The sequence below is a fragment of the Triturus cristatus genome, chromosome 2_2 (assembly GCF_964204655.1).
Source record: "Triturus cristatus chromosome 2_2, aTriCri1.1, whole genome shotgun sequence".
Lineage (NCBI taxonomy): Eukaryota > Metazoa > Chordata > Amphibia > Caudata > Salamandridae > Triturus > Triturus cristatus.
Window position 1 is genome coordinate 845558621 of NC_140582.1, and position 12623 is coordinate 845571243.

The 12623-nt window shown below is 48.1% G+C and overlaps 1 protein-coding gene across 11 annotated transcripts in view; it reads right to left on the bottom strand.

Annotated features, from left to right (window-relative positions):
- Positions 1 to 652: 652 nt before the first annotated feature.
- The window catches only part of LIMCH1 (LIM and calponin homology domains 1), an 860130-nt gene continuing 848159 nt past the window's right edge, over positions 653 to 12623 (bottom strand). For all 11 annotated transcript variants that reach the window (XM_085642190.1, XM_085642189.1, XM_085642188.1 and 8 more), the window contains one exon: positions 653 to 4371. In XM_085642190.1, the coding sequence (XP_085498316.1) occupies positions 4346 to 4371 (26 nt within the window). In that variant the 3' untranslated portion in view covers positions 653 to 4345. The remainder of the gene's footprint in view (positions 4372 to 12623) is intronic.

The following is a 12623-nucleotide window of genomic DNA, read 5'->3' on the forward strand; positions in this document are numbered from 1 at the left end:
GAGAACAGTGCATAAAAACATAAAAAAACAAAAGGCTTGGTGTGCAAAATTAACTGAAAACCTCCAACCGTAAAGTAAGTTTAATAGATTACGGGCACATCATTCAGTGGAAATGAGTGAGTCCCTCACTTTGGAAGGTGTATATTTTCACAATTACTAGTGTGTTACAGTGTTTTACAAGGTGTGCTGTGCACTGTTGGGCACTGTTCAGTGAAAAACAAATTAACAATAAACTAGAGAAAGAAATTCTGATAGTAGTATCCTGAAGATTTTTGCTGCACTTATAGGAGTCAGGTTCTAAAGTTTCGCTAGCTTATAAACAATGGTCAAGTGCAATTTGCTTACATCATAGAACCCTAAACATGTATTTTTACTAATAATTAAACAGATGAATTACTGTTCAATTAATACACCTATGTAACTGGGAAAGCTAACAACTAAGAGTGTGTGTTAGCTCAGCGGAGGCATTGTCCCCACAACACTGTCATGTTTTTTCAAAGAAAAACAAGCTGAATATGCCATACACAGAAGACCGGACCTACAATGATAACTGTCCACTGAACATGAAGCTGATAAAAGAGATTCACATTTTTAAAAAAAACTCAAACACAGGAAGTTTGGATGAGAGCTTCAAGTACACACAGAGCCAGTATGTATTCAATATTTTATTAATAAACATACAATTACTATAAAAGCTGTTGCATTTTAGACATTTCCTACTTTTCAAAGGCAGTTTAGAATAAATATATAACAGAAAGTTTAGTGTACTTGAATGGAACATAGTAGTCCCACCGGGAGCAATGAATATTGTCTTTTGAGAAGAACTGTTTAAAGTGCGAGCTCCTTTGGCTCACCAAACCTTATGTTATGTGCATTGCTAGTATCTAGTGCACTTCAAAATGCATCTGTAACATCTTGTAACACCAGTGGGGAAACCACTACAGACGTCAGAAAGGAAGTACATACAACAGGTAAAGAGTGGAGCTCTGCATATTCCATGGGCAAAAGGGAAAATAACCAGCAAGCAGAACATCTGAACCTTTCCTGTTCAGCAACAGCAAACTGTTTTTACAAATTGTACTTTTTTTGTTTTTTAAATCAAACACATTTACATTACAGTTCAATATAATTAAGCATATTACTTCCCTTGATATCCCACGACGATGAAGAAAAGTGTAATGAGAACTGCACTGAAGGTGACAAAGACAGCCTCCCTCCTTCACCCCTTCAAAAAACATGGATCTGGCCAAAAGGTTACGAACTAGCTTATATTGTAATGATGGTCAGAATGCATTTAGTGTCAGAATGGTTAGCAAATAGAGTTTTGAAAAAGTACTAGTTCCTTCTGTGTGGTTTGCAATGTGGTTAGCAGAGAAAAGCTCGACTCTTGCATTATGAATATTTATGGACAGCGGAGTTTTAATGTAGGGCTCATTCAACCAAGACACGCACACATGGAATCTGCAAAACCATACATTATGGGTAGAGGAGTCCATGTTATCATGGACTCCTACTGCAACAGGTGAAGCTCCAGACATGTCACAAGTACACTTAGAAAATGGGTAGCTTGAACTTTCCATGTTGTGTTCTGAACAGTTTACAGTGATGTGTTTTAGGCAGACACCATGCAAAGTGTAAACATCGAAGGTATCAAAATATTGAACAGGAAGTCATGCAAGAACTTCGTTAAAATGGAAAAGCTTGCTGTACATTTCCAAAACCATTTTTTCTTTAAAACTTTACTGAGCTCCCGCGTTAAATTGGTTAAATTAAATGGATTGGGATTCAGCATGGTACTACCGTTGTGTTTATTGCATCCAATAAGTCATGGTAGATCGTGTGCAACAGCTCTGCATTTTCTAAGGCACGATTTGAATGAAACGTGGATGTGTGGTTTTCTATTGGACAGTGAACAGGTTTTTAAGCAATGCGCAGGATGGCGCATTCTTAATTGAAGGGGCGGTAACTTCCGCCCAAGCACGCCACCGACATGCAAAGAAGAGGCAAGCATTTTAATAAATAGTTGCTTTTGAAAACGTATAAAAATATATTGCCCACCTACCACGGCACGTCTTTTAATCGCTTCTCACATCTTTTCAAAAAAACGCACAATTGTTTTCAAGTTAGACGACACAATTTCGTCAAATGGGATTTCGGCTTCAAAATGTGCTGTTTCTGTAAATGGTCTCATTTAATAAAACGACCAAGTAAACAAATCAAAAAAACTTTTTGTAAAGATGTTGTCCATGGCTGCATGATGTGAAATATGCAATTGACAACTGAGCTATTTGTCTGTCTCTATTCCACACACAATGCCTTAGTGCTGACTTCCGGAAGTGCACCTGAATACAAACTCAAATTAAACATCCGGGCACTTGGCAAATTCTGCAAACGAACGGTTTACTAACTACAGTGAATACGTGCAGTGTGTGCACAATTCACGGACACGTGCCTTGTTCTTTCTCAACACTGCAAAATAAAATGAAATTAGCTGAATAAACAAACAAACGGAAAAGAAAAGCTGGGCATAGGAAATCTGAGCGCCTCCCTCTCGGAGAGGGAAGTTCAAGGACATAGCAGAAACCCAACGCAAACTGAACATCTTCAGTGCGATGGAACGCGGGCGCACCTGGCTGTTTATCGTGTCGGTGACGCCAATCACCTCACCCGTCGTCCATTCTTTCATAGATAATACTGTTCCAGGGTGCATACACCTCACAACCGCACACAAAGAAACAGCAGCACCTACTCCCGTCTCCCCTTCGCAACACACGCACGAGGCCCTTGTCCAAGCTCCTGCACGGGATGCGGCATCTGGACCATTTTATGTCCATACAATCAAACTGTATTTTTGTCATGATTCATAGGACAGCCAGACCAGGATAACTTACTAATGGCATTAATCACGTTGCCAACGAAGTCCCTTAAAACACACAGCATGCAGCACAGTACAACAATGTGCAAGTTAGCCCTTTTCTTGCGACGTCTGTAGCATTCTGCAACAGGGCCGCACAATAACATTCCGCTTTGTTAGGTGTGTGTGTGTGTGTGCCTGTACAGCAATCAAAGACATGGAGTGAACTTCCGTCTATTTTTTTGAGACTCTTCCTACAGAACTTGTTAAGTAGCCCCAGTCCATTTACGCTCTATGGTCACTAGGAGGATACATACACGAATACAGCACTCACAGGATTACACGAGTTCGAAACTACCACACTTCCCAAAGAAATGCGCAACAACATTTCAATAGGTCTTTGGTGGAACGTTCATGGCAACCAACCGGCAGCCTATATTCCCTGTAGAGATGGATAAAATGTGCGGATCTTAGAAAAAAAGTGGGGAAATGGCTGCTACCAACTTGTGTGAACCCTCGCCGGGAGAAAGATCACCACTTCCTCTCCTATTGCAAACAATGCAAGAAAAACGCTGTTTTCACCCAAAAAGAATTTTCGCAAAGAAGAAAATAGAACAAGGCAATCACTCTTTTCAAGTTTGTTTCTGCCTTCATTCTCTTTCTCCAGGTACACAGAGCAATGGAAGCCACCAAGAGACCTTCAGCAGGCTGGATGCAGCTTTTGAAGAATCCACTTTCCTTCGATTTCCCTCTAGTTGCTATTGTTTTGCTGTATGAAAGCCTGTGCTGCAGACACTCGCTTGTGGTTTTTCAAAAAGAGAAATTTTTGGTAAAATAACAGACCAAAAATGAGCGAAAAGGTGTCAATATAGAAAAAATTAAAGGTGCAATAATTTATATGGCTAATCTTACCTTCAGATTGAGGAAACTGAACACAAAATGCTAAAGGATTGAGTGTCATCCATGCTGTATCTCAATGTACACTACAAGAATAAAGTGTAAGAGGACAGCCATTTGGCGAGAGGTCCCAAATGGGTCAAACTTTTGACTTCACTAACATTTGTGCTCATATAGCATATGTCGGTGTGTGCGAGAGCACGTTTGCGAGTCTTGTAAACATTCTAGATAGTGATAAAATAGGAACATTATTGGTATTTTATTGCACCTTTATTTTTTTTATTCCCATTGGAGAGAATAACAGGCTTGAAATCTTGCAAGTGAACTCTAATAAATATACACAAAAATAGTAGTACTTAAGATGGAGCTGCGACGTTTGCACCTCGCTAACTTGTGCAAGTGCATTGAGAATGGAACAAGCAGAGGGCTCTTTGAGGTTCGGACTCAGACAGAGCCTTTTCCAGAAGCGTTTGCCTTGAGATGAGTGCTGTGGCGTCCATGATGGGAGTTGCACGGTAGATTGTCTGGAAGCAGCCCGCGGGGCAAGGTGGCGGATGTATTTCTCATAGAAAATGTTCAGGTCTGAAATTCATGTCACAACGTTGTGGGCTGACCCGCTGCTGTGTTTTCAGGGAAAATCAGAAACAAAGAAAAAAACATTCAGTCACATAATATTCATTCAAGTTGATGCATTTAGTGCCACAGTAGAGACTGAACACAGTTTTAAATGGGTGTCTAAAAATTGTGCAGTATGAGTTACATACATGGTACTTAATAAATGCCCTACACTCAGATAACGAGCTGCCCAGAACGGAAAGCAGAGTGGAATACCGGTCTGGAATTATCATTGCTGTCCAGTATTTCTGCCCCACTAATTATGCCTTTTCATGCCTGGAATGGAGAATAACACGCTGGGTCCCAAATTTACTGGGCTCTTTCTCACAAATTTCAGGCCCGTTACTGCTTACAAATTATGAGCGTAAAAAAAAAGGGTAAACTTGTAATTGTGTGCGGCATGGTAACTCCTCTGTATAATTCACTCTGCTCAACTTGTAGTCTAGCCCATATTTGTGTTAACAATTGTATGTCCAGTTGAGTTCAGTATTTCCTTTAATTCGGTTAAATAAACCAAATAAAGTACAATATTATCATTTAAAAAGACAATATAACAAAACGAACAATTCACTGTGCAACACTATTTCAAGGTAAAACTTAGTTGTGAAGGGAATTTCGGACCAACAATACAATACTCATCATACATTTTTTTAAGATACATAATATTATGAAAGGATAAAAGATTTGGTTAAAACATACAAAAATTAACATGATTTATAAGCAAGGCAAGTCAACACCAAGATAAAAAGGTCTACATGAAAGTGCTATTTTTATTGAGCATTTGACCTAATGTAACATATTGCAGACAGGAGCTAGCAATTGAATACATCACACAGTCTCTGGTGCTGATTTTGATTATTCTAAGAGATATGTGGCGATCCCTAAACGCAAGAAGTTTACAAAGGGGAATAATCCATCGTGAGCGTTGTTTAGCATATGCCTTACAAAAAAATAGCATGTGTTCGATATTCTCTGGGACTACACAACCCATCGGACACAGGTTTGTTTTGTCTCCCTTTTTCGTCCAGGAATGGGTAAAAGTAGCCAAAGGTAATATGCCCAATCTGAATTTAACATAAGTGCTCATGTGGCAGGCTTGGTACCCATGTTCAGGTATAGCTCATATTCAGGTGCACATTTGGACATCAGGAAGGAGTCTACCAGGGTTCCACGAGAAGCCGCAGAGAGTTTTACGCCCAATACATAATTCCAGTAGGACGTTTTCAGCTTCTTCCAAGTACCTTTAGGTAGTGCAAAAGACTGCAGCCACAAACCTTCCAATCCCAACTTAAATAGCCAATTTTTGATGTGTACAAGCCAGGGGATCTTCCCAGCATGGGGCCATGTAGTATAATTCTGATACAGTCCCTGTAGGGACCTAGATCCTCGTTTGTCCACAGCCTTAGTCAATACTTGATAGGTCTCAACATAGCAATGTCAGAAATCGATCTATAATTTTTTTTTAAATTTCTTTTTATTTGCATTTCAACAACATTACAAACATAATACACTGCAGAATGTATAGGATCCAGTATCGACGAGACAGTTACCTCCATACACAATGATGTCCATATTGCCGATAGGTATCCACACAATAGTGCCAGAGCAAGAATCCAGAGCAGAGTCTCTCCTCGTCCCAGCCCCCAATACACCCCCAACATCTCCCACATCTTCAGTGTCAACCACTGCAACCCACCATCAACCTCTACTTCCGTCTCCCCCCGGCCATCCGACATGAGGGTCAGTGCACTACAACGGATTGAGCGGTGTGTGAGTTAACCATTGTGAGAAAGGGTCCCATATGTCCCGCGGGCGCGTGCGTGGTGGCAGGAGCTCCCAGAATAGGGTGAGTTGCGTCTGACAGTATACTACACTCTTAAGCCACTCCCTAATAGTAGGCGTTGTGGTAGCCCCCCAATGTATCGCAACCTGGCGCTTAGCAAGTAGAAGGAGCATGGCCGGCAGTCGGCGATGTTTAGGCTTAACCATATGCAGGATCCCCAGCAGCGCAGCCTGAGGGGTACATGGGATCGGAAGCTCCGTAATGATGCACATTAGACGCAGCACCTCTGCCCAAAAGGAGGCGATCATGGGACACTCCCACGCCATATGCAAGAAGTCAGCGCCACGCGCAGTGCATTTCCAACAATTGTCCGTGTCTCTTAAGCCTATACGATGAAGTCTGCGTGGGGTGCGATATATCATATGTATGTACTTGAAATGGATAAGCCGGAGTCTATAGTTAGGGGATAGTGTCTCAAGCATTCTGCAGCATAGGTCCCAGTGGGCGTCAACAATGTCAACTCCCAATGCAGCGCTCCACAAATCGCGCGCCACTGGGGTCACCACTGGATGATTGCTTTGCATGCGCCCATATAGACGGGAAATTAGCTTGCGCCCCGATTCCACCTTCAGGACATTCTCCAGAGCCATCAGACTCGGCGGCGGCTCCGGGAATGCAGGAAACAGTGCCCGACATGTGTGGCAAAGCTGGTGATGAAGCAGGGTGTCAAGCGCCGTCGGGGTCTCCGCAGCGCACATCTGTTTCAACGTGATGAAGACACCATCAGGGAAGACGTCCCCCGCCGTATGGAGACCCCGCGACGCTGCGCGTTCTCCCGTTTTCATGCTCTGCAGCGGGGGCCACATTGGGTTCCCGCGCAGGGGGATTGCCGAAGTATAAAGGAGATCCAGCTTAGCCCGGCGGCGCAGTCCGTCCCAAGCCCACTGAAGCGCACGCACCGTATCGATTTCATTCCGCCTGCTCTTGTGTGGCGCATATAGGGCAGTGCGGAGCGGTAACGGGCCAACCATGTCCGCCTCTATCGCCACATGCGGTTGATAAGGCGTGGGGTGTACCCAATAGTGTAGGAACTGCGCCTGCGCACAATACGCATATAGCGTAAAGTCTGGTGCCGCCATACCTCCCTGTCTTTGTGGGAGAGTAAGCGTCTCCCAGGCTACCCTCGGCTGTTTACCCCCCCCACGCCAGTTCGATCATGAGCGAGCGTATCTTATTCAAGAAGTGTTTAGTCAAGGGGAGAGGGATATTAACAAAGAGGTAGAGGAGCTTGGGCAGTATGATCATTTTGGTCACAGCTATCCTGCCCGCCAGGGACAGGGGCAGGTGTTTCCACCGGCCTACCCTTTCCTCTATCCACTGCACGGCCCTCCCATAATTCTCCGTCCACAATGCCTGCATGTCTGTGCTAACCCATACCCCCAGGTATCGCACCGGCCCGGTCGCCCACTCCAGCGGGCAATCAGGCGTGAAGCGGGGTGTCGCCTCCGTCAAAGGCAGGATGACCGACTTCTCCCAATTAATAGTCACTCCCGAAAGCAGACCATACCGTATCAATTCACTCGTCATAGGGGAGAGGTTATCTTGTGGGTCAGTCACATAAAGGGTAATATCATCCGCGTACATTGAAATGGTCAACGCACGGGATGAAAATACAATGCCCCTGTTCGCATGATGTTGCCTGATCCGGGCTGCCAAGGGCTCGGTGGCAATCGCGAATAGTAGGGGTGACAGAGGGCAACCCTGTCTCGTGCCTCTTCCGATATCAAAGGGTTCGGAGACAAGCCCGTTCACCCTCACACGGGCAGTTATGTTAGTATAGAGCAGGCGAATATAGCGGATAAACGCTTCACTTACTCCCATTCGCCGCAGCAATGGGAACAGAAAAGCCCATTCCAGGGAATCGAACGCTTTCGTGGCGTCCAATAGCACCACTGCGGCCTTGACGTGAGGGGCCAAGTAGTGTAGCACTCCAAACAGGGTCCGTAAGTTGTGGTTCGTGGACCGGCCCGGCACGAACCCCGATTGATCTGGGCGGATCATTAGTGGCAACACCGGTTGTAATCGCAAAGCGAGCATTTTCGCGAATATCTTTGCGTCTGTATTTATTAGGGACAGCGGTCGATACGAGTCACAGCTCTGGGCAGCCTTATCAGGTTTTAAGAGAGCAATAATGAGGGCCTCTCTCATCGACGCGGGAAGTACCCCAGATTCAACCGCCTCAGCGTATACAGTCAGCAGCCGGGGGGCGAGGAGGTCAGCGTATTCCTTGTAAAACTGCGCTGGGAGACCGTCCGGCCCGGGCGCCTTGCCAGGGGCCAAGGACCCCAATGCCTCCTTCACATCTTCAATTTCAAAGGGGCGATCGAAATATCCTTTTTGGTGCGCATTAAACCAGATTAGCTGAACCGTGTCTAGGTAATCAGAAATGTCTGCCACGGCAGGCCCACCCCGGGAGCGGTATAGCTTTTTATAGAAGGACCGAAACGTATCCAGTATCTCCGGAGGGGAGTACACGGTGTCGCCCCGTGTCGTTTCTACAGAAGGAATGTAAGAGGAGCCCCTCTGTGAGCGCAGCAACCGGGCCAGTGTTCTGCCCGGGCGATCCCCCTCGCCGTATCTGCACGCCGTTGCGTGTTTATGTAAAAATTTAAGCTCCCTGTCTGCCTCTGTTTGGTATTCCGTTAGTGTGGCGCGTGTTTCCGCTAGAGTGGTCGTTGAGGGGTCTGAGCTATATTGTACCTCTAGAGTATGTAAGCGGTCCTCCAGTCTCTGGAGTGTATTTCTAATGCCCTTCAGCACTCTAGCCTGTCCCGCAATGCAATGGCCCCGGATGACCACCTTGAATGCATCCCATAGGGTTCCCACCGACGCCACCGAGTTCGTGTTGAGTTCAAAGTAATCGAGTATATGTTGGTGTACCTCCTCGCGGAACACCGGATCCAGCAGGGCCTGCGCAGGCAGCTGCCACGTGAATGGGGTGATGTATGGTTTGGGGACCCTTAGCACCAGTTCAACCGGACAGTGGTCCGATAGGGTGCGCGCTCTGTGCTGAACTTCAGACGTCCAGGCTTGGATATGTGGGGTTAGGAGCCAAAAATCTAATCTAGACCACGCCTTTCTATGTGGGGTGAAGCATGTGCCCTCTCGCCCGCCGGGGTGCAGGATCCTCCACGAGTCCAACAGGTTATATTCTTCCATTAGACCTCGAAGAAGGTCCGCTGTGTGCGGATGATGCGTGCGCGCTGCTCCCTCCCTGTCGTTTTCCAGCGACAGTACAGCATTGAAATCCCCTCCCCATATGTACTCCCCCGCGCCAAGGGATTGCGCCTTTAGCCAGACAGTCCGAAAGAAACCCGGGTCATCTGTGTTGGGACCGTAAGTGTTAATTAGGATTATCTGCTTATGGAACAGTTTCCCCAGTATTATTAAATATCTGCCCTCCGAGTCGGCATTTACTTTAAATGTTTGCCAGGGCAATCCTTTGCGTATTAAGATGACCACCCCCCGAGAATAGCTGGAGCATCCAGACGTGTGTACCTCACCCCACCTAGCATTTCGCAATCGTTCTCCCGCTTTCTGTAACAGGTGGGTCTCCTGTAGAAGACAGATGTCGATGTGGTTTCTGGCCAAGTGCGCGTGTGTCAACCTAATCTTGCGATGGTCATTAAGACCTCGTATATTCCAAGTCAGACAGCGTAACTCGGTCAATGAAGCAGTGGGTAATATGCCCTACGCAGCAGTATGCCAATCCGCGGGGTTAGGGGCAGGGCGAACAGCAAAATATCCAGTGTAACAGCCCCAGCACCTAGCAGGAAAGTGTGGATGTGTAGAGGCAATACCGTGTCGTCTTTCAAAAGTGTATTACATTTCCGCAGGTCAATAACATCAAACAAAACAGTCCCTCCCTCCCAACCTCCCACTCCAACCCCCCAATTAGGTTGAGATGCTGTACCCCTCCCAATTCTAACCCAAAAATAAAGCAGTTGCACGGGAATCATCCCTTCGAGGGCGTGGGTTTACCTGCACACTCCCCCATCAGTGAACAATAGGGTGGCCGAACATTCTGCCTTCCAAAGCCCCCAGCAGAACATACACAACAGGCAACGACTTATGCATCACCCACAACAGTAACGGTGTCACCCGTAGAGACCATGTACAACAGGAGTCTGTGGGACCCCAGATGCAGCGAACTTGTTCTACATCTCCCACCCACCACAGGCATCAAGACATAGACATTCAACAAAGTTATGGGTACTCATCCGCTGAGTGTCAGGACGCCATGCTTCACAAAAGTAGAACAGGGATCACAGAAACGCCGGTCAGATCATTCCACATCACTCAGCTTGTCCACCGGGGAGGCCGCACGGCTTGTGCGCTGCTCCCCATTCGTGCGCTCTGCTATCCTGGCAAATTTCAGCGCCTCCTTCGCCTCCGTGAATATCAGCGGCTTCCCTTTGTGGTGAATTTTTAACTTGGCGGGGTACAACATGGCATATCTGGTCCCCACTTTTTGAAAGATTTTTTTGGCAGGTATGAATTCGTGCCGCGCCGACTGCACAGCCTGCGTGAAGTCTGGATATAGGGAAATGGCCATGTTCTGAAAAGTGAGGTCACCCTTTTCCCGGTATAACCGTAGTATGGTGTCCCGATCACGGTAATTGAGAACGCGAGCCAGGATCGGTCTCGGTGGTGCCCCAGGCACCGGGCGAGGTCCAAGCGTTCGATGTGCACGCTCGATCAAGAACATTGCCGACAGTTCTGTCCCAAATAAATCGCGGAACATGCCTTCCACAAATTGCTCCATGTTGCCGATGTTTGTGGACTCCGCAATTCCAATAATGCGCACGTTGTTTCTGCGAGAGCGGGCTTCCAAATCCTCATTGCGCCCTCGTATTACATCCAAGACTTTGTCCATGCGCAGCAATCTTTCCCGGGTGTCCCCTTGGCCTTCTTCACAGTCCGCAATTCGCGCCTCAGCCGCCGCACGCCTTTCCCCATGTTGATCTACTGTGCGCGACAGGCCCTCCATGCGCTGCGCCATTGTGTCAAGCTTGGATTCAATCTCCCTCAGGCAACCCTTTAGTTCACGAAACATACTCTTTATGTCTTCGTCTTGTGAGGGTTCCAGCTGCGTCTCAGGGACCACCGTCTGCGAAGCCGGCTCCACTTCCACATTCCGGGTGGATTTCCTTTCGAACTGGAGCCGCGGCTGTTTATTGTCCGGCTTGCCCATGATCATGCAGGGGAGACCTGCCAGTGGGATCGAGGTGGGGGGTGATCTCAGCTAAGCACTCTTCGCAGTCATGCACCGCTCCCTCGGGAGGCCCCACGGGCGCCCGAGGCACTCCGCCACCAGTCGCTCCACGCAGTTCCCAGCACAGCTGCCGCGCCGACCAGCCCACCGCGCTGACAGAGAAGTGCTATGTCAGCTTCTCCCCTCGGATACCGCGTCTCCGGGCCGCTATGTGGACGTGCAAATGTGGCGACTCAAGGCATGAGATGGAGGAAGCGGCTTATCACTTTCGCCCAACTTCTCTGGCGGAATATACAAGGCGTGGCGTTTCCTGCACAGTATTGTCAGCAAATTCCAATTAGGCATGAGTTGCAAGGTATCGCCGCCTTTGGTGGTGCACTGATCTCCGACTGCGGCGCCACCAGGCCCGTCCCGGTAGTCTTTCTGGGCAGCAGCAGCCAACAGCCTCAATCCCACTCAGGGCCGGTAAAGCGAAGGGCAGGTAATCGCTCCCAGCAGCCAGGCCAGCGCCGACCCCGCAGGCTCCCCCGATCGCGGTCCACACCGCGGCAGCAGCACCAGCCGCGGCAGCTCTATCAGGCGGCCCCGCAGCGCTCAGGCCTCACCGGATTCTCCGTGGTATCCCCGGGCTGCGAAATTCTCCCAGGAGTAGTCAGCACGTCTTCGCCACAGGTCCACGATGCATCGATCCGGCCCCACGGGCCACGGTCACAGTAGCGCCGCAGGTCCTCTCCGCCGGGCCGCCCCACGTGTCAGCTCAAGAGCCCCAGCCGGGGACTCGCGTTGCGGCGACAGCCGACCCGCGCCTCGCGGGCTATCCGACAGCACAGCGCAGGGCCAGCTCGCCTGCAATACTCCACCGATTTCCTCCGCGAAAACTGCCCCCAGGTCACCGGGTCTCCGACACCCCTCTGCACCGCTCTGTCTGCCCGGACAATGAGGCACACTCGGATGGGCCGACGGATAATGTGTTCGGCCGGCAGAGCCCCGTTAAACGGCGGCCATCTTGCGGCTCGGCTACGCCCCCAGAAATCGATCTATAATTTAGGTCGAATCTAATAGGCAGGGTAGGTGCACTGGTTGGGAGTCTCAACAGAGTCTTAATGAAGGCATTTTCAGCTTTTTCAAGGGTGTTAAGATTACAGTGCCTTCATAAATCTGCCCCATACATGGCTCCACCACAGGCTTGAATCTTGTAT